This window comes from Culex quinquefasciatus, chromosome 3, assembly GCF_015732765.1.
Source record: "Culex quinquefasciatus strain JHB chromosome 3, VPISU_Cqui_1.0_pri_paternal, whole genome shotgun sequence".
NCBI classification, from domain to species: domain Eukaryota; kingdom Metazoa; phylum Arthropoda; class Insecta; order Diptera; family Culicidae; genus Culex; species Culex quinquefasciatus.
The window spans coordinates 33509344-33532326 of record NC_051863.1 but is presented as its reverse complement, the minus strand read 5'-3'; the positions used below and the strand labels follow the sequence as shown (position 1 = coordinate 33532326).

General features: G+C 36.6%; 1 protein-coding gene across 9 annotated transcripts in view; it reads right to left on the bottom strand.

Annotated features, from left to right (window-relative positions):
* LOC6050625 (microtubule-associated protein Jupiter) overlaps positions 1 to 22983 on the bottom strand; it is a 243610-nt gene that overhangs the window by 6751 nt on the left and 213876 nt on the right. For 5 of the 9 annotated variants that reach the window (XM_038265124.1, XM_038265120.1, XM_038265122.1 and 2 more), the window contains 6 exons: positions 19620 to 19756; positions 15717 to 15752; positions 9409 to 9747; positions 5462 to 5479; positions 679 to 984; positions 304 to 453 (listed from right to left, as the gene is read on the bottom strand). In XM_038265124.1, coding sequence (XP_038121052.1) covers positions 304 to 453; positions 679 to 984; positions 5462 to 5479; positions 9409 to 9747; positions 15717 to 15752; positions 19620 to 19756 — 986 coding nt within the window. Of the gene's footprint in view, positions 1 to 303; positions 454 to 678; positions 985 to 5461; positions 5480 to 9408; positions 9748 to 15716; positions 15753 to 19619; positions 19757 to 19896; positions 20351 to 22983 lie in introns of those variants that run through there. The other 4 variants (XM_038265127.1, XM_038265125.1, XM_038265126.1 and 1 more) reach the window with 4 other exon arrangements.

Here is a 22983-nt window from a genome sequence, read left to right as displayed (position 1 = left end):
CACAAAATGTGCATAGTGCCCAAGGGGTGTAAATACTTTTTTTACATACTGTACACAATTTTTCACAATTCCGAAAAATACATTTGAACAATATAAACTGACAGGAAAACTAAGAATTTCCAAATTATCCTGGAACCAATCTTTAATTATATTAATGTTAGTAAAAACAAACAAACAAACACACAAACAACTTGAAAAAAAAAAAAAAATCAACAAACATCAAAACACAGCACAATCACAAAAACAACAATTGTTTCGACACAAAAGACGAACGAAAAAACAAAACAAAAAACCGCGCCCAACCTGGGTTACCTCCGCGCCGGGAGCTGGGCTTGCGCGGCTTGTCGGCGTAGTCCTCGACACCGTTGCCGGTGACCGGGTTCCGCTGGGCAAATCGGGGCGAGCGGGGCGTCGAGGTGGACCCACCGGACGAGGTCGATTTGGGCGACGACGCTGCAAGAGAGGGGGTTAGTAGTTCTTTGCGGGGGGGTTGGGTATGTACAGGTAGTGCCGGGCAGGGGTTAGGTCCTGGTGCGCGTAATTTTGCTTTGGTAATTGTATTAGTTTGTTTAGTACGAAAAAGCCGAATTGATTTGTTACTATTTTTAAAAATTGCAGGCCACTTTTTAAATTCAAAATCTCAATTCGACTTTTTCATAACTCAACTGAATCCATTACTAGTGTTGAATAGTTGTAGCTGATGCTGGTTGTAGCTGGCATCACTGGTCGTCGTCGTCGTCGCCGCCGTCTCTTCGTCATGATCGGTCACACTGATTATGATGTCGTCACTGATGCAGAGATTAATGTTGGACGCGTACGTCGGATTCAGCGCTTCCCCGCTCGGGTAGAACTGGTGGCGTGCTGGCGACCCGAGCAGCCCGGACAGCGAGGCCGACGAGAGACCTGCGGCCGCCGTGGTCTGCTGGCCACCCAAGTTCTGGTACGAGTACGGAGCGGAATCCGTCGGAGTCGCGTCTTCGTTACCTTGCGTTTTTTTTTTTGTATTGTTTAAGGGTGGTATTCGGAAGGGGGAGGGCATCCAAAGGGTGGGGTCACACACACACGTGTGGACAACACACGTTGCGCGGCGCAATAAGGTGGGAAGAGAACAAAAACGGTTTAGAGACATTTGGAACGCGAATTCAAAATTCTACTGAGCAAGAATTGTGGTGGGTAGCCTACTTCTAAGTGTGCAGCAACAGTTTCGAATCGAGACAACATCGGTCCAAAGTTCCAGATTCAGTATCATCGCCAGAAGCAACAAAAAAAAATCAGTGCAAATAACTCCCCCGGCGAGGATAAACGTCGCCCGCCCGAAAACACTGATTTGTTCAGGTCACGGAAACTGGCGTGATTTGGGTGTTTGTTGGTTGGCCTACGTGAGGCTTGCTTCGATGGGTGCGGCCTTCAAAAGGTCGTTAGAACCCCTGCCCCAGACTGGGTTTATCGTTTGGTGCCATAATTTCGGAAATGATTTGTGAGGTTGGAATTGATCCAAACGGGAAAGTTTTGGGCTTTGTGGTTTGACTAGATTAATGTTTGTATCATACTTTTGATGACTCTGTTATGGCTCTATCAGTATCAAAAACTTTGTGTTTGGAAACAATGACACGACATTTTCAAGGTTTTGCAACTTTCGGTTTTTTGCTTTAGAGCAATTCTCTCAAATTTCGGTCATTCGATTTTTTTTGTATTTTTTAATCCGACTGAAACTTTTTTGGTGCCTTCGGTATGCCCAAAGAAGCCATTTTGCATCATTAGTTTGTCCATATAATTTTCCATACAAATTTGACAGCTGGCCATACAAAAATGATGCATGAAAATTCAAAAATCTGTATCTTTTGAAGGAATTTTTTGATCGATTTGCGACCAATTTTTCGATTTTTTCAAAAAATCAGTATTGATTCAAAAATTCATAACTCGCTCAAAGATTTTTTGCACAACCTGGAAATTTCTGAAAAGTTGGCATTTAATGTCCTCTAAAACATATCAAAAAATAAAAAAAAATTAAAAATAGTGTTTTTTTGCAAATCAAGTTTTAGTGACAAAAAGTTAAATAAAAAATCACCAATTTTTTTTACCGTGCATCATTTTTTTCAGTGTAGTGTACCTACAACTTTGCCGAAGACACCAAATCGATCAAAAAATTCCTTTAAAAGATACAGATTTTTGATTTTTCATACATCATTTTTGTATGGCCAGCAGCCAAATTTGTATGAAAAATTATGTGGACAAACTAATGATGCAAAATGGCTTCTTTGGGCATACCGAAGGCACCAAAAAATTTCAGTTTAAGAAAAAAGACCGATTTCGTAGAGAATTGTTCTTTAGGAATAAAATGCGTCCTTAAAAAAACCTTGATGAAATGATATTTAAATTAGAATAAGAAAACTCGAATTTTGTAAACTAACTAAATTAAATCAAAAGATCGAATAATTTCAACAGGGGTGACAACTTTTTGGCCCAGCGGGTCAGATCTGATAATTCTGATGTAGTGGCGGGCCTGAACTAATGTTTAATAAAAGTTTAAAAAGTAAACATTTTTTTTCATAAAACTTTTTTTATTAAGTTGTTTCAGGTAAACAAATAAATAAACTAATGTTGCAAATATGATTCATAAATCTTAATTTTAAGAAAAAAAAACACAGATGTGTTTATTTTATTTATTTTTATTTTGTTTTGGGTACAATTGTATTGTAATTGTTGTCGATTAAAGTTAAATACTCTAATATCATTAACTAAAAAAAAAACATTTATATTGCAAGTTTTTTTTTCAGTTTGAAAAATCAACGAGACAAGATAAAATTTATTGAAACGAAATTTGAATTAAAATCTTCTTTACAAATATAAGCTATTTTTACGTTGTAGTGCACCTTTATTCAAATATTTTACAAAATTGAAATGTTTTACGATTGATAATTCTAAAGACACGTCAATAACTCTTCGTATTTCATAGAATTATTGAAGTTTATGTTTTTTTTTGCTCTTTGATATTTTAACTCATCTTGAGATATTTTTTATGTCTTAAAAAAAGCTTTTTTTCCGGCAAAACTTTATCATTGAAAAGTTGTTCTGAAAAAATAAATTCTTTTTGCTTATCCATATACGAAAAAATCAATTTTAATCAAAATCCTGAAAAGTAATAATTTAATTAGAAGTAAAATCTGCCAAAACTTTAAGAAATGTTAATTAAAAGCCAGTAAAAAATTGTGTAAATTTAGAAGGTGTAATTTAAGAAAGGTTGAATATAACCTCTTTTATGATGTAATTTTAGCTCGATTTAGACTGAAAAGTTACAATACACCAGAAAAGAGGTAAAATTACACATTTTCAGAGGTAAAATTACTGATATTTTTTATGACATAAAGCATGTATCCTTCCCAGATGTAAAATTACCATGATTTTTTTTACTGTGTGTGACACTTTCAAAACTGTTAAAAATAAAAATAAAAACTAGACTGAATCCTTTCGAGGGTAAACATCAACCAGGTGAGCAATTCTCTTCGAAAACGATCTTTTTCTATTAGTTATAATTTTTGTATTTTTTAATCCGACTGAAACTTTGTTGGTGCCTTCGGTATGCCCAAAGAAGCCGTTTTGCAATTTTTGGGCAAATATGGACACAAATTAAAAAAAAATGAATAACTGCGACTATTTTCAAAAAAAGCTACCTAAAATGTGGCAATAACTTGAAAACGGTGCACCTTATCAAAATTTCACAAAAGTACTTTTGGATTGAAAATTCTATTTTAATCAAAAATGAAGTTGAAAATTTTTTGCGACCAATATTTCGATTTTTTGAACAAATCGGTATTGATTCAAAAATTCATAACTCGGTCACAGATTTTTTGCACAACCTGGAACTTTCTGAAAAGTTGGCATTTGATGTCCTCTAAAACATATCAGAAATAAAAATAGTGTTTTCTTGCAAATCATGCTTCAGTGACAAAATAGTAGTTTATGCAACAAGTTGCAAATAGAGGATTTTTTCAGCACGAGTCGTACATTTATCCAACGAGGTTCACCGAGTTGGATAAATACGAAGAGTGCTGAAAAAATCAAGGTTTGCAACGAGTTCCATACAACATTTTTTTGCAATTCCAAAAAACACACACTGAGTGAAATTTTATGTCAAATTTTCATGTATTTTGTCAATAAATCGTTTAAATCAAAAAAATGTTGAAAAGTGTTACTTTTCGAAACAAGTGCTGAAAAGTTTAACTTTTCAGCACCCATTTGAGTGCTGAAAAATAGAACTTTTCAGCATTTATTTTGAAAAGTGTTGCTATTCGATTCTGTTATTTTTGTGGTACAGAAAAGTAGGCTATTTCGTCGTTCAAGAATGACAGGAAAAGTAAATAGTTTCACGACGGAATTGCAAAAAGTTAATTTTAGAATTACCATTTTTTTACCTTGCATCATTTTTTTTCAGTGTAGTCCATATCCATACCTACAACTTTGCCGAAGACACCAAATCGATCAAAATATTCCTTCAAAAGATAAAAACTAATGATGCAAAATGGCTTCTTTGGGCATACCGAAGACACCAAAAAAGTTTCAGTCGGATTAAAAAATACAAAAAAATCGAATGACCGAAATCTGAGAATTGCTTTTCTTTGTTAAATGACTTTCCAAATGAATATTCTAAAAAATCCATTCACCTTGGATAACTTATCCCATAGCAAGACAGAGAACCGAAATTTTAGCGAGGACTCTGCATAATAGAGTTTGGAGTGTAATACAACTTTTAATATTTCTTACTATTTTTTGTTTATAACCTTGAAAAAATCGTTCAGGCTAGTGACTTAATTAAAAAAAAAAATCATTTTATCAAACAAAATTAAAGGGACACAAGCAAGTTTCGTCCAAAAATTTTGCAATATAATTAGTTTAAATAGCGAGAATCGGCAAAAAAAATGAATTTTCAAGTTTCTGAACCTTATTTTTTTTCTTTAAAGCACATATTAAGCGTAATAGCATGTAAAATAACATGAAAAAATATTCAATGATACTTTGATACTGATTTGCCATATGTGACCAATTGCAAAACACATGGAATGATGCTGTCCGATCCGTTCACTCATCAGTGCTAATCACGTCACGTCATTTGCGGTTACCAATTAGTAGAACTTCAACTAACAGCCGCAATTTTTACACGAAAACACATGTGAATTTAACTGTCTCTCTAGGTGATGTGTGCGTTCTCTACCATTCAAGTGTGTTTTACGAGGATCGATTACTGGGTGTTCGTTACGGGGATGACCGGTGTGTGATTGTGTAAATGTTGCATGTTGCAGGTTGCAGACAGTAGCGACGATCAGCACAAGGAATTTTACAGCATCAATGAGAAGGGGTCCGCGTCCGTCAAATTAGTCAACGTCAGTCAGCGATTAATGCGTTTGATGAGGATGAAGCAGGAGATGATTGCGCGTTGCGGGCGCTACTGCCCTCGTACACTTACTTAATCTCCTCAGGAAGTCTGCGTGAAATTAGAGTTTGACTTTTGTTAGTCGTTGTGTGGTATGAGGGTTGAGGGAGGGCAATTCTAAAGGGGGTAATCCCAGAACGGAGACAAGTGCGGTGGGAAAAAACGAACCATGAGAAAAGATTTCTGCGAAATCAAGAAAGAACCCAAGCAGATAATAGAACCAGAAGTTGCGAGCCACAGAGATGAGATCCGAGCTCAAGGTGCCTTTTTGTGCCTTCCATGAACTGTGAAGAATTTGTGCTCCGTCGGTGTCGACGTCGAGTTCAATCTCCGGTTTCGCGCGCGCACGAAGGATGGGAGGAGTCACCTAGATTGTTCTTCCGCGTGTCAACGTCGTCGTCGTCGAGTTGAAGATCACCGTCACGGCCGGATGGTCTCCACTAACGTCTCCTACTATCCAAGGGCAGTTCTAGGCTGTAAGTCGTCATCTCGTTGATCATTGTTTTGCCCGGGCAAAAATCAATCTAGATCGAAGTAGATATCGAATTTCCACCCAGAAATTGATATCACTTCTTGACTAGGAAATTGGCAGTCGTCGCCCCCCTCAGCGGAACATCAATTACGGCATTCCAGCCGGTTCTCCCCTAAGATATCATGGCATGACAAGCCGCAAACAAGATTCCACGACCGTGACAAACAGATGAATGGAATAATTACTGCGGGCCAGAGATAACCTCACTTTCCACCGCACACAATTTAGGCACTCAGAGAAGCGCGCGAGCGCGCACAAGAAAGCATTGATCGGAACGCGCCTGCGGTGCACTTCATGGTCCAGGGGATCAGGGTGGCCACTCGAAATTTGTTATAATTTGCTTTATTTGGTCCAAGAAAAAGAAATCAAAATTGTTAAACAATCAAGAAATTAGCTGAATACGGCGTGTGCTGGAAAAATCAAGTTTTGCATCGAGTTTATTGTAATTCTGAAAAACTCCCTTTGGGGACCATCCATAACCCCCGTGGATACTGGGAACTTTTTAGCATCCATTTCAGGACTGAAAATTCAAAATTTTTAGCACTTATTTTGAAAATTGTTTAAATTCAATTGGCTTTTTCGTAGTTCAAGAATGGCAGGAAAATTAAAGTAGTTTCACGACGGAATTGCAAAAATGATCTTTTTGCAATTCCGTCGTGAAACTATGTACTTTTCCTGTCATTCTTGAACGACGAAATAGCCTACTTTTCTGTACCAAAACTAACAGAATCGAATAGCAACACTTTTCAAAATAAATGCTGAAAAGTTCTACTTTTCAGCACTCAAATTGGTGCTGAAAAGTTGAATTTTTCAGCACTTGTTTCGAAAAGTAACACTTTTCAATTTTTTTTTGATTTAAACGATTTATTGACGAAATACATGAAAATTTGACTTAAAATTTCACTCATGTGTGTTTTTTGGAATTGCAAAAAATGTTGTATGGAGCTCGTTGCAAAACTTGATTTTTTCAGCACTCTTCGTCTTTATCCAACTCGATGAACCTCGTTGGATAAATGTACGACTCGTGCTGAAAAAATCCTCTTTTTGCGACTTGTTGCATAAACTACTATTTCAGTTAGTTCAGTGTTTAAAGGCTAGTATGGAGATCGGAAGAAACGCATAACATCCAGTGCATCGGAAGAAAATTACAAACGAATCAATTATTTTATATTCGATATAATAATTTTGAAAAATCAGAATAACCTTTTGATGCCGAATCTCAAAACTGAGAATCTTGAAATTAAAAGAACGGATACTGTTTTTGCTCGAAATAATGCAATCCAAAAGGGAAAAAGCATTTAAACATTTTAAAAATATGAATTAAAAAAACCAAAAAAAATCTGAATTGTTCAAGATCTAGAATTAATATTATAAAAACTTTAAATTTGTAAATAAAAAAAAACTTTCAATTATAAAATTATTGCATTCCTCAATTTCTGAATTCTTGAATTTCTTGATTGAAAAAAAAATTTTTTTTTTGCCATTTAAAAACTGAAATCAGTTTCAGTATAGAATTTAAAAAAAAAACAAAAATCTAAAAATCATTGATTCAAAACAAAAAATCTAAAATAATGAAAATTTTAAAAAAAAATTCAAATTCAAAAACTTGAAAGATTACAAATTTAAAAATTCTTGGATTCTAAAATCCAAAATGTGAAATATATAAAAAATAAGAAAAATTCAATCATTTGAAACAAAAGTCTAAAATTCAAAGTTTAAGAAATTCAAAAATTCACTTTAAAAAAAAATTAAAAAAAAAACAGATAAAAATCAAAAAGGTATTTTGGAAACCAATGATTGCAAAAAAACTGGACAGATGTATAATGCATTTTAAACCCATTTTTCATTCAAATCTTGAAATTATGGCTCGTAAATTCATATTTTTTTAATTTTTTTTTTGGCATAGACTTCAAAAAATATTTGCAACGGCCAAGTATGAAAATCAAAAATTCAAATATACAAAAAAAAAATCTGAAATTCTAAAGTATAAAAATTAAAAAACTCAAAAGTTCAAAAAAGTACAGAGTTCAAAAAATTTAAATTATTTTCATTTTATTAGGTTGCTTTAACAATTACATTGGTGCAGTTGTTATCCTGAGCTGAGATATGGACTACCTTTAAACAGCTGATTTGTTCAAAATGGGGAGAAAGTTTACTGGTACTAAGGAGAACGAATTGGACAGAGAAGGGAAAAAAATGCAAAAATAACCTTCGAAATAGATCTTAATTATTTCAAAGTATAAAAAGAAACCTAAAATTAAAAACAAACTTAAATCTAGATAACTTTTTAAAAACAACCAATGCGCCATGGTCTTTCCATATACATACGACCTTCTAAAAAAGTAAGCAAGATATATCAAAATCAGTTCTAAACAGTTTGTACTCTACTGTCCGAAGTTCGAATCCTCGTCAAAATTTCCGATCCAATCCATCAATCCATAAATTAATGTTTGTCTCAAAATTTGGGTTTCTAACCTAAAATATGACTCAAAAAATGTCTTATTTTTTGTAACATGAAAATTTTTATAATTGAAGGTTTTTTTTTAATTTACAAATTTAATATTTTTTAATATTTAATCTAGAATTTAAAAATTTCAGAATTTTTGTTTTTGGTTTTTTTCAATGCATATTTTAATTTTTTTTAAATGCTTCTATTTTTGGTTTATTTTTTTTTTCTCCTTAGAATCTTAACTTGCTTTAACCGAACTATCAACTTTTCTTTTCGATCTCCGTACTAAGCTTAAAGCACTCATTTATGTTCTGAAAAGCTCAAATTTTCAGGATAGGACTAGTCACTATTGATTTCAAATACTTTGTATGATATTTCTTGATATTCCCTCGTTTCACCGATTTCCGCAACCGAGTGACCACCCTGGCTTACACGATAGTGATCTATCTCTTCCCGACAGGAACGACAGACCTGCAGCACACGGGAGAGATACCGCGCAACATTTATTTCATTAAGAAACAAGCTCGCCCTGGGATTGGCGGATTTATGAAGTCTACCAAGTCTTCGAGCCTAAAAAAAGTTGAGCGCAAAAAACCCAGAGCCAAAGTCATGTCGAACGGTGCCTCGTTCGTGTCACCAGCGCTCCTCCGGGGGTCGTCGAATCAGATCGTCGTCAACACCGCCGCCGAAGAATCCACCAAGACGGAGAGAGATACTAGGAAATTGATATAAAATTACACCCAGGCATGCGAGACAAATTGATGTTAGTGTAAGAAATAATAATTATCGTGTGCTCTTCGTGTTCCCGGCTCAAACCAGAAGCATTCTAGCTTGGATCGACTCCCGGTCAATCTGTTCCCGCGGCGAAATGACCACACGAAACCTCGAGAAAAACTCTTCAAACCCTAATTACGACTAACTTGCACTAAATCGAAGCCTAAAAAAACGTCAAACCAAGCAGAAAACCGAAAAAAAACCCCGCGTGGAAAAAAAACTCACTGTGAGTGGATCCGTTCTGGGATGGTGCCGCCGAGGAAGTACCGTTGCTGTGGCCATTCGTGGAGGAAGAAGAAGTACCGTTGCTGTGTCCGTTCGAGTGTCCGTTGGCGTGGTTGCCGTTTCCGTTCTGGTGACCGTTGGTCTTGGCCGCCGAGTGTCCGTTCGAGTGCCCGTTGGTCGCCGCCGACTTGCCGTTTGAGTCGGGCTGGTCACCGCCACCGGCGCCGATCGGCAGGTTGCTCTTCATGTGGTTCTTGGCCGGCGTGTACGGGCGGTCAACCTCACCGAACAGGCGGTTGTGCGAGTCCTGGCCGTTGGCGGCGCGGCGTGGGGTTTCACCTGCGGGAAAATTTTGGGAGGGAGATTTGATTAGAATGCTGGGCCGGATTGCTGTTGAGCTAGGATTACAGGTCTTCATGCGCTGTAACGATGAAGATGAGAAACGGAATGACGAAATTAAGAGAGGAGAACAATACTACATTCGAACAGCTCAGAACAAAAAGGTTTGAGTACTACGCATTGAAGAGATTGAAGTAAACATGTCCGAAACACTATTGGAAGTTGAATTATGGTATGATTTAACATAAAAAATATTTAATTATTTCTTTCATAGTACCAACACTTAATAAAATGAAAAATTGAGTGGAACAATACATGCAATAATTTGCTTTTAATAAACAAAAAAGATAATAATTCTAAGCATGATGATTACATTTTCCTAATGTAATGATTAGAATATTGAAAAAAAAAATTGATGAATTGATTTTTTGGAATGAAATTCGGAAGCAGAGAATGGTCAAAAAGTAACATCGATTTTCGACGCTCTATCGATCTGTAACATACAAAAAAAATTAGAAAACAAGTTGTTTCGCGCCGTTCTCAGCCCATAGATGTCCGATGTCAACATACATTGGATACATTTAAATAAATTATGATTCATGGAATGCTTTACTTCCAATTGCTCAATTTCAAAATTTACTTAATTTTCAAAAAGGAGGATTTTTCGAACCCGATATCCTTCTAATTGTTCATCGAATTTTTAATTCAAACGTCACAGTTGTTTGACCTTTTTACCATGAGAAAAAAAATACGTAAAAAAATGTGAAAGCCGATTTATCTAAAATTACTAATTCGATTCATTTAAAATTGTACACGAAATTCTCAAAATCCTAAAAAAAAATTGAAGAAATGCTTAGCTATTTTTGAAAAAAAAAAAAAAAACAAAAATGTTCGGAGCACTTATAGAATTCTGAATTAACATAATTTTGAAAAAAAAAAAATCATTTGGATCATTTAAAAGTAGCATCTGAATCTGCCCTCAGAATTGGCCCAGACAGTGTTGGTATTCTCGCGCTCTTGCGACAAAAAATGCTCTCCCTCGAGATTTCGCCGCGAGTTCTGAGCTGCCGAGAAAAACTCGCCAATTGCCCGTGCTCTCTTTCGCTCGCGAGCCAGAATTGCGCGCGAGCGAGAAGAAGGACGTGCTAGAAACACAAAAATAAAAACAACTCAGCGGTCGAAGTTACACCTCTATGCCATCGCCGAGCTCGCATTCATAAGTCTGATAAACACATTGCACAGTGGTCCAGATCGCAAAATTAAGTGGAAAATGGATTTTCCGAAAAATGGATAAGTTTTGGAGCTTTGGTGTCTTGAGAAGAGTTGTTGCATATGAAAAGGGGCAACTTTTGGTTTGGTTGAAAATTAAGGTGGTTCACGATTAGGGTGATTTTGGAAATCTAACTTTACAGGAATATTTTTGGGAATTTTTTCGTCTTCTAGAAAGTTGACGGGCTTGCCAATCCAAGCAACTTTGTCGAAGACACCAAAATTTTATCTCGTAATCTACGCCTTCTACGATCAAATTTATAGAAAGCATCTGAGCAAACCTTCAAAAATCAGTTTTTTTCAACGTGGCAATTCAGGGTTAAGTTTTAGAGAAAAGTGTTATTCGGGGCACTTTTAGAGTTCTAAAAAACGAACATTTTTATTATCTGACAAGTCAATTTGGACTTAAGGGTCAAATGTTACAGCGATTTTAATGTAAAAAAGATGCAAATTTAAAACTCAAATATCTCGAAAAGGCGCAAGCTAAATTTTAAGCACTAGGTTGCATTTGAAAGAAGAGATCTAGCACTACAAACGCTGAAAAAATCTCAGGGGTGTTTTTCTTTAAACTTGAAATATCTTCATTTGAAAAAGTCTAATTTTCAAGGGAAAATCTTATGGGACCACCCTGACGAATTTCGAAAATTGTCCAAATATATGTTTTTCCATGTAATTTTTCTCGCTGAATCTGAATCTGCCCTCAGAATTGACCCAAAGTGTCGAAAAATCGATTTTTGGTCATATTTTGGGTTTCCATAAAAAATTATCATTTGAACCCAAAATATGACCAAAAATCGATTTTTCGACACTTTGGGTCAATTCTGAGGGCAGATTCAGATTCAGCGGGCAAAATTACATGGAAAAACATATATTTGGACAATTTTCGAAATTCGTTAGGGTGGTCCCATAAGGTTTTCCCTTGAAAATTAGACTTTTTCAAATGAAGATATCTCAAGTTTAAAGAAAAACACCCCTGAGATTTTTTCAGCGTTTGTAGTGCTGGATCTCATTTCTGAATTGCCACGTTAAAAAAAAAACTGATTTTTGAAGGTTTGCTCAGATGCTTTCTATAAATTTGGTCGTAGAAGGCGTAGATTACGAGATAAAATTTTGGTGTCTTCGACAAAGTTGCTTGGATTGGCAAGCCCGTCAACTTTCTACAAGGCGAAAAAATTCCCAAAAATATTCCTGTAAAGTTAGATTTCCAAAATCACCCTATTCGTGAACCACCCTAATTTTCAACAAAACCAAAAGTTGCCCCTTTTCATATGCAACAACTCTTCTGAAGACACCAAAGCTCCAAAACTTATCCATTTTTCGGAAAATCCATTTTCCACTTAATTTTGCGATCTGGACCACTGTGCATTGCTATTGCTAGCTTGGGACGAACAGTTAGCACAAGGCGCTCGCGGCGAGAGCGAGAACGCGAACGAAAATGCGAGCGCGAGCGAGAAGCGAAAATTACTACAAGTTCTCTCCCTCGCTCGCGAGCGAGCAATGCTTTCCTTTTTCTCTCTCAATTTCCAACACTGCCAGAGTTCAATAACTCACATATGGAGACACTTTTGAAAAGGGCGCATAAACAGTTTGACAGCTGGAACTTTTTTTTTGCAAATTCTGAGACAACATGAAGTTAGGGAGGCAAGCATTTGCAATTTGCATAAAAAATTTGACGTTTTTTTCATATTTGGATTTGTTTTAGTAGACAAAAAATGCCAACATTTTACCAAGTTATGATTTTGTCAAAAAACGTGTGTTTTGGAATGTTTCGAAAATTTACACAAACAAAATCAAAAAATCTTTTCTAGATGTAAAGTTAAATTCTATAACGAAAACTACCTTTTGTAAAATTTTACACGGTTTTTAGATATTTTTTAGGTTAATTTATTCAACAATTTTTTTTCAATTAAAAAAAAATTTTGTCCATCCTTGTCAACCCTTGAAAAAATGTGTATTTGAAAATCTGAAAAAAAACTCTCTACAATTTGCTTCAATGCAAACAATATTTTCAGGTTTTAAAAGCACGACATAGGGGAACAGCATCTAATTCCAGCGTGCCTCTAATGTTGGCAGGTCAGAACTTTGACATTCAATTAAAGCTAATTATAAGCGTTTTCAACTTAAATGGAGTGATAAATAGCTCAATCAGAAGTGAGCAAGTCAGTTTCTATCAAAAGTTTTGCAAAATTAGTTGTTTAAATAGTGAAAATCAGCAAATTGGATGGAGTTAGGAGCGAGTGCTTAACCTGCCAAACATATGAGAATTTCCCCTACAAGGGCTTAAATCATATGTTTTGGCCCTAATGCAATGCAAGTCGATAGAACTTGGAAAAACTCATTTTCGGTAATTTTATTTTTTGTAACCAAAGGTCAGATCAACAATGTCCAAAAAAACGCAGATAATGAAATAGATAAACTTTCTCAGCATTTCAAAAAAAAAAAAATTACCAATAATAGACACTTTTTGAAATTAAAAAAAAAAACAACATTTTGTTAAATTATTTAACCCTAAACTAATAGAACTGAAAACGTTGCACTTGATCAAAATTTTACAGAACTACTTTTCGATATAGAATTCAATTAGACAAAAAATTATGTTTTTTGTACATCTTCAAAACTATCGTCCGTTTATCCGTCCATATTTCTCTATAGCTCAAAAATGAACTTTTTGTCTACTAAAAATCATATCAAAGAAGGAACATGGTGAAAAATAATGAGTGAGTGTTACTATTTTTTCTGAATACAGTCCAGACTCGATTATCCGAAGGCCTTGGAAAATTTCACTTCGGAAAATCAAAATTTCGGATAATCGAATCACAATTTTAAACTTAAACGACTCTAAAGTGATTCAGAATTTTTAAATCTAAGAAGGCAGCAAAAATGGCGATGAGGAAATATTGAAAAAAAGCATTTTCATCTTATTTTAAAGGCATTCCCGCCCGTGTGGATCAATCGGACCGCGCACTGGACTCACAATCCAGAGGTCGCCGGTTCGAATCCCGCGGCGGGTGCTCTAAAATTCTTTGTGTAAATATGGGTATTCGGCGCCTTCGCTCCGTGCCATACTTTCATACACTTAGGAGCCCAGGGCGGCGAAGTCCTTGTAGATAAAAGGAAGACACTAGTGGTTGGTACTAGCAATGGTGGCCGACAGCTATTAAGTCAACTTCGTTTCAAGCGTTCAAATTTGACTAAAATCGGGTCGGGTGTTTATATCAATAAAATACAAAAATACGAAACAACATTTTTTGTTCGTGATTCGATTATCCGAAGTTCCAAACAACCCTTCGGGTAATCGAACTTCGAATAATCGTGGCTTAGGATATTCGAGGCTTCGGATAATCGAGTCTATCATAACCTACAACTTAGTCGATGAAAAATCGATCAGAAAAACCATTCTCGTGATTCAGATTTTCCGAAAGCTAAACCCATGAAAAAATCAATTAATTTGGCATTCCTTCTTTTTGTTTGTATGTACAAGTTAGATTACACAGAAAATAATCAATTCTCGTAACCGTGAATTAAGTTCACGAATGTGAGAAGCACGAAGGAATTTATTCATGAGTATGGTGCATTTGCACCATAAACGTGAATATATTCCTTCGTGGTTCTCGCATTCGTGAATTTAATTCACGATTTCGAGAATTGGTTTTTTTCAGTGTAGTAGTTATCAGCTATCCAGGATGTGTAAACATATAAAAAATATGTTTCCTTTTTCTATATTAACCATATCTTCAACCGGATTAAACTCCATTTGAATCTTTTAAAGCGTTTTCTCGTTATCTCAAACAACGACAAATTTCCTGGGTAATTTATTTCCTAATCGAGACTCTGTGATCAACTGTCACGATAGCGAGCACATAAACCCACCGTTCCCAATTCAATTTGTCATTTATGGCCGGTTCAAACGACAACAACATAATAATAGGCCCGTCTAGCGCTGGAGATCCCAAGACCCCAAAACAAGCCGAGATCAATCTCGCAACGGCTTGAGACCCTTTCAAGCAAAACCAAAAAAAGAGTGTCGTGCGATTGCGTAGGAGGAGGAGGTTAAGCCTGAACAATAGGGCACTTCCACTGCAAAGTTTGGCATTTGAGAGTGTCAAAGGGGGTACGTACGGGTGAAAGAACGATTCAAGCTAAACTAAAAAGAAAAACAACAACAAACGGTTTGAGGATAAAAGGGGAGGACAGATAGAAAGATATGATAATTTGACAAAACTACGACTAATTTGCTGCATAATGCGAACCACGGGACGGATGGAAGGAAGGAAAAAAAGTGAAAAGAACTTGCGCATTCCGACGAACTAAGACAAACGACTAAGGGTACAGTTTAAAGGGCACACAGCACAAGAAGGCTTGATTTGGACAACGGAAGAAGAAAAAAAACAAAAACAATGAAGCAAATTACTGGTCGCTGCTGCGTTTATCTATTCTCACAAATTAAAACCAGATAATAGCCATGTTTTGCTACTTGGCGGAAGGGAAACAGCCATTTAAGATTTTTGCGTAGATAAACTTTTACTTTTGTTGCTGTATTCTGTATGGCTCAGAGATACGGGAAATAACGCCAAATAAAGTGATGAAAACTAACAAACTGAAATAGTAGTTAGAGAGAGAAACAACAAAGCAAATCCGAGCAGTAACAATGACACTTAAAGATGTAAGGTAAAGAAATGTGTATTGTTTTACTAAAGTACCGAGAAAGTAATATCTGTGAGCGCCTTGTCGAAATACTGAACACATTCCGTATCGAGGTTATTTCGATGTAATTTTATTGCCAAAGGTTATGCAACAGGGAAGGGTTTGAGGGTTGAAGATTTTCAGCAACACACGATGGACAACGGCGGCAAGGGAATGTGACGGTAAAGTGATATAAAAGGAAAAGAGACGAGAAAATCGAAAGATGAGAAAATGATGTCCAGAATCGTTTATGTTTTGCAATACGGATCAATCTATGTATAAGGGACCGATATATTTTGTGTGATTCATTCTGCGGTAAGGCTGTCTTTACGAAAACTTGGAAAGCGATCAAAGTGTCGAATTATATACCTTTTGGCAGGCATTTCCGATGTTACGTGGCCAAAAGTTTACAAAGAGCGCAAAACTTGAAGAAATCGAACTGACAACTGCAGGCTGAATGTCAAAGTAACCAAATCACTTCGATTACACGATTACATTATATAACAATCAACAAAATAAATTAAAGATTTAGAGATGATTTTAAGTTCAAAATTTCTAAAAATAAATTTAATGAACAGAATATTGCAAGACAATTTAAATAATTGCATTTATTATGTCAAAATTTACGAAAACTTTTACGAAATCGCCCGATTTCGACCATTTTTATTTTTTGTTTTTTTTTATTTGACTTAAACTTTGTGGGGGCCTTCCCTATGACCAAATAAGCTATTTTACGTCATTGGTTCACCCATACAAGTCTCCATACAATTTTGGCTGCTGTCCATACAAAAATGGTATGTAAATATTCAAACAGCTGTAATTTTTGAGTGAATTTTCTAATCAAGACACCAAGTCTTCAGCAAAGTTTTAGGTATTATTGAGGACTTTTGAGAAAAAAAAGTACACGGAAAAAAAAATTGCAAATTTTTTAATCAACTATTTTTTCACTAAAACTCAATTTCCCAAAATACCTATTTTTTAATTTTCGTGATTTTTTGATATGTTTTAGGGGACAAAAATCCGCAACATTTGAGCCATAGAGAAACATGGTCAAAAAATCTGCCGCCGAGTTATGAATTTTTGAAAAAACAGTGATTTTTTGAAAAAATCGAAATTTCATGCAAAAACAAATCTGGAATTATTTTTTAATCAAAATTGAATTTGCAATCGAAAAGTACTGTACAGATTTTTTGATAAGGGGCTCCGTTTTCAAGGTATAATCACCGAAAGTTTGATTTTAGCAAAATATTTGCAGTTTTTCGATTTTTAAAAATAGTGACTATGAACGACCATTTCCAAAAATATTTTTTTTTGAAAAGTTCAGAAAATTTGCTATAAAATTGTCTAAGAGACATTGAAGATTGGACATCGGGTTGCTGAGATAGAGCCGCTTTAAGAAAAAGAAACACGAAAATTGAAGTTTTCTAAGTCTCACTAAAACAACCCACCATTTTCTTATGTCGATATCTCAGGAACTAATGGTCCAATGTTGAAACATGAAACATTCGTGAAATTTCCGATCTTTTCGAAAAAAATATTTTGAAAATTTTTAAATCAAGACTCACATTTCAAAAGGGCCAAACATTGAATATTACGCCCATTTAACATTGCAACTAATGGTCCATTAGTTGCTGAGATATCGAGGTTAGAAAATGGTGGGTTGTTTTGGTGAGACTTAGAAAACTTCAATTTTCCTGTTTCTTTTTCTTTAAGCCGCTGTATCTCAGGAACCAGAGGTCCAATTTTCAATGTCTCTTGGACAATTTTATAGCAAATTTTGTGAACTTTTCAAAAAAAAATATTTTTAGATATGGTCGCTCATGTTCACTATTTTTAAAATCGAAAAACTGCAAATATTTCGCTAAAATAAACATTCGGTGGCTATATCTTGAAAACGGAGCCCCTTATCAAAAAAATGTAAAGTAGTTTTCGATTGCAAATTCAATTTTGCATTAAAAAATAATTCCAGATTTCTTTTTGCATGAAATTTCGATTTTTCCAAAAACCACTATTATTTCAAAAATTCATAACTTGGCGGCAGATTTTTTGACCATGTTTCTCTATGGCTCAAAAGTTGCGGATTTTAGTCCCCTAAAACATATCAAAAAATCTCGAAAATAAAAAAATACGTATTTTGGGAAATTGAGTTTTAGTAAAAAAAAAGTTGATTAAAAAATCTGCAATTTTTTTATTTCCGTGTACCTATTTTTTTCTCAATTGTCCTCAACAATACCTACAACTTTGACGAAGACAGCAAATTGATCAGAAAATTCACTCAAAAGTTACAGCTGTTTGAATATTTACATACCATTTTTGTATGGACAGCTGCCAAAATTGTATGGAGACTTGTATGGGTGAACCAATGACACAAAATAGCATATTTGGTCATAGGGAAGGCCCCCACAAAGTTTAAGTCAAATAAAAAAATCAAAAAATAAAAATGGTCGAAATCGGCCGATTACGTAGAGAGTTGCTGACGTATAAAATCACAAGCAGAGTTGATATAGAAATGTTACACCTCACTGAGAAAGTATTTTGGACTAGATCAAAGACCAAAGGTAAATTTTCATATTTCAAATTTCAAGCAAAATCATCTATATTTTGTTTCAAACAAGTTAACATAGAAAAAAGTATATGAATCGACTCAATTTTTTTCAAAACAATTTTTTTAAGTTTAACTTTTTAATTAAAAGTTACATTAAAAAAGACAAATGTATCTTATTTCATTAAAGCTGAGTAAGGCCGTTGCAAATATTTTTTAAAGTTAATCATACCTTTTATGTCGGGGCCACTCGAAAAATCGGCAGACATTTTTTTTTGTCAAGAGAGTTAAAATTTATGTTTAAGTCTTAAACAACTGTGCTGATGTATTTGGCAACACTGTTTTCATTGAAATGATCAAAAGACGGGAGGTAATTTAAAAATTTTCATTTATTTTTTTAATGTTTTGCCTCGCCCTCGACTTTGGCCGGCCATAAGTTTTAAAAAGAAATTGCAACGGACTGAATGCATACAAAAAAACTCAAAACTACTTGATGTTTCTATTTCTCGGGTAAGTTTTCAAAAGGACGCAAGAGCCACCGTAACCTTCGACACTTCGACACAATTAGTTTTTTTTCCATAAAACTTTTTTTTCAATTTCTTTAAAACAATACAATGTTTCATTGTCGAACCCAGGCCGACTGGGTGAGAGGCAACCACGCTTACCCAAACACCACGAGTCCCGGCCTAAATTTAAGTTTTTCAGTAAAAATCAATATTTCTCAGATATATCTTTGTCAAAATTTAAAATATCTCATTTTTTTATTTTTTAAGAAAGCATTCAGTTATCAAACTTTATGATGAGTCATAATAAGGAGAATTGGCAGCCGGGTTTTTTTTGGTTCAAAATAAGATTTAGATTTGACCAGCTTCATTCGGTGTTTACCAAACTTGGTCGAAAACATTAGCATTGTTAATAATATCAATCAAAAACAACCATTTCGGTATCGATTTCCTCAACAAACACTGGTAAGTATATCATTATCTCCTCTGAAGCTCCTTCAGCAAAGGAAGACACAACACATTCAATAAATAAATAGGCTGATGAATCATTTTCCGGACCATTCATCCAGGTCACGTACACGGCTTAACTTTAATTGCAGCATTTAACCTTCACCGCGTAACAGTTTCTTCGACGGCAATAACTTCCATCAAATAAAACCTCCTCGAATGTCCTGCACAGTACAAGGGGCCATGTTTGTTCAGTTTCTACCTGTCGGGGAACCCGGGAAAGAAAAGACATACATATTTCCAAATCTCTGTTTACACTGCCTTCCGCGAAGCACTTTGGCAAACATCTGCCCATCGTTCACGTTTTGCCGGTTATGGCCACATTTTTTCACTTCTGGACACTTTAGGTAGAACGTCGGATCACTCACCGTTTCCGGCCCGCTGGCCCTCCGGCACGGCGAAGATGTTGGACTGCATTCGGTTCTTGTTCATGCTGCGTGGAGTCTGGGGTTGGTTGTCGGCGCCGAACAGATCGCTGCTTCCGCCACCTGGAGGCTTCAGAACTCTGTAAAATAGAAGGGAGAAGAGAGGGTGACGGATTAGTTACGGCTGGGTTTTTCGCGTACGGGGGTTGGTGCTTGCGTCCGAAATTTGACGACGTTCTGTGGACGCTGCTGCCGGGACGACTGACCACTGGACACTTACGGCGCTTTGACGAAACGGGGCGGCTTGACCTGGATTACTTTGTTTTTGGGGGCACCAACGTCGAAGTGCGCAACTGCTCGGAAACTGTTCCAGCTGTACTGTGTTGAAGAACTCGGGCCGACCAAAGTAGGACTAGTTCAGGAGGACACGGACTGACGAATACGGTCTCGCGGTGCCTGCTGGAGGTCGTCTGGCTCGGTGAAGTGGTGTGGGTGAGAACCACGCGGAATTTAACAGAAACGACAGTGCCCGAAAAAGGAAGGCAAGGAAGCAACACACACACACACACGGACGAGCACCGGTTCAAGCTGTGTAGTAAACAGGGAGGGAGGACGGCACGGCACAGAAGAGAATTCGAAAAAGTACGCACGCAGAGAAGGACGACGAAGCGACGGAACCAAAACGTAAATATAATCTGACAGACGACGACTCGACGCGTGGACGTGTGAATCGGTACTGACACGAGCAAACGTGTCCCGACGGGCATGAGTCCAGGCTTGCCACAAATACAGATTTTTCAGCACAGGCCCGAAACACAAACGAATTTTTTTTAACAGTTAAAATAAATTTGAGCAGTTTTTGTTAAACTGGCCAAAAAGATAAACATTGTTAGCATGTTTTGGCATGTTCAGTTTTTGGTAAGAATATTATTCTTTAAAGTTATACTCGATTGAGTGTTTGGTATGTGACAAAAAAATCTGTATTTGTGGCAAGCCTGCATGAGTCATGTTGCTGGTCGGGCTGCTTGGTTTTCCTGATAAGTTTTCTTCCCCACGTGGTTGTTGTGATCGTTTTTTGAGCAGCAGCATGTTTGAAAAGGGATGAAGCGAAAGAGAGCAGCAGGGAGTTGTAATAATGGGTTTTGCTGAAATTCAGCAAACGTGAGGAGTACAGTACAGACTCGATTCTCCGATGTTTCGATTATCCGAAGGTCGCCATCTTGAAATACAAGTTCCCAGAGAATTTTATAGGTCATATTTGGGCTCAACGACCTCAATTTAAACCATCTGTCAAAAAAAAATCGAGTTCCATTGACCCAACGGTACCTGGACTACCCAGGGCGCCCTCATTGAGCACGCGAGACCGTTCAAAATCGATCAGCGACACGATCGCCAACCGTCAGCTGACTCAAGGTCGCTCTTTCCCTTGGACGGCCAAAACCTTTCCGCATTCCACGGAGAAGTACCACAGCGAACCCAATAATGGTGATGAGATCAAGCCGCGCGCGGCCAATGATGATGATGACGATAATAATGGAGGAAATTGTATTAAAACTTCTACCCCTTTACCTTCCCCAAGCTGGTTAAGTGCGACCATTTTCACCGCAGCCCTTAATTTGGACCCGGCTGCTGGCGAGCGAAACGTAACGGAATACCCCGCATGACTTCATGCCGCGGGATTGATTATGTAAGCGAAGATTCCATCAGAAGAAGATCTGCGCGGAAAAACTAATTTATTTTCAAGCCGACCATAACAACGTGTGCGCGCGACCTACGGTGTGCAAAGTACGTGAACCTTTCTGATTGCGGTTCAATCAAATTTCCACACTTTAGCAGCGGCGCACTACTCGACTGCTAGACGGTACCGTCCAAGTTCGCTCCACCACACGGTACGGGCAACTCTGTTCCAGCTGACGTTCGCCGGTATAGATCGGCGAGATCTTTGCAAATTATTAGGGCGTGAAATTGTTATTGTTTTTCGTGAACAAAACGAAACCGTATTGTCTTCGATTCGGTGGCAGCATCAACCCCCCGTCGGATCAAGACAAAAGATTGCGCTCCCAATTGCTAAACCGGGACTTGCCTAACTGTAATACCTGAACGAGTTCGAATTTCTGGGTTTCTGATGACATTGAAACTATTTTTAGCACACATCGCTCGATGACTGATGATAGCGATGAAAAGTCACCTCCCGTCCGTCTGAGATCTAGATTTCTGGTGGGGGCACCTGTTTAAGGAGTCCAAGGTCGCTCGTAACTGTGGTGTTGGTTCGTTACCCCCGGGCCCAGACGTTTGTGTGCCAGCCAGTAAGGACTCGTCGTGGACGGGGCGGCGGTGTGCGTGACCTCCTATTCAAATGTGGTGTGTATAATCTACGGACGGGTCAATCCGGCGGAGAAAGAGAGAAAGAGCAGTGACTCATTCCACTTGGAATGTTTAGGATTTTTTGGACAATCGTTGGTCTTTTTAGTGGGCATTTTTGCCATTGCTGTCAGAAGATTTTCAAGCTTTTAGAATCGTTTAGCAAGTCTGAGATTACCATTCCAACGATGGGTCGGATGCTGGATCTGAACATAGTTTTCCAAACTTGATTCAGAGTTCCCAGTGCTTCAAGTTTTTTTTTTTCAAGCCTTTTCAACGATGTACAACATGATGGTTTTTGAGACGATTTCCGCCCACTCAAATATCCAAAAATATGCGAAAACAAATTTTTATACATTCAGATGCATAGTCAATAGGTATACATGAAGGATAGTCTACGAGCGTGAGGTAGAAATTGAAAGTCCCTAAAATTACCTTTTTTGGAATTTTAAAAAGGACAGGACTCGAGTTGCATTGTGCAGAAGTTGGTGCGAAGAAATCTGGACTCTCTGCATCAACGATTTGTTTTACATTATCCGAATAAAACTATCCCGTTTGATATATCGAGATATTGTTTAATATCCATGTCATGCTGTCGGTATAGTATAACTCAATTGCAATTGTCTGCTGGATTATCCTAATAAAACAATCCGTGTTATGTTATCCGGATTATAGAAACTGTGTTGCTTATCCAGATGTGGATGTTGAATCATACTGGTATTTACTTTTGTTATAATAATTACGTTTTAATATCCCAGAGTGGCCACCAGCTTTCGATTTTCAAATTCCCGTTTTTTTCTCGGTTTTCTGCCGAGTCCAAGATGAATTTTCTCAGAAAGTTTTTAAATCAATTTTCAATGCTCTTCTATCTGACCTGAAAAACAAAAAAAAAACTTATAAAATGTTTACACTTGATACAGGTATTTTGTCCAATATTTTCAATTCTTATGATAGCTTTTAAAAGTTTGCACTAGTTGTTAACGAATTTTCAATTCAAACCTCTTAT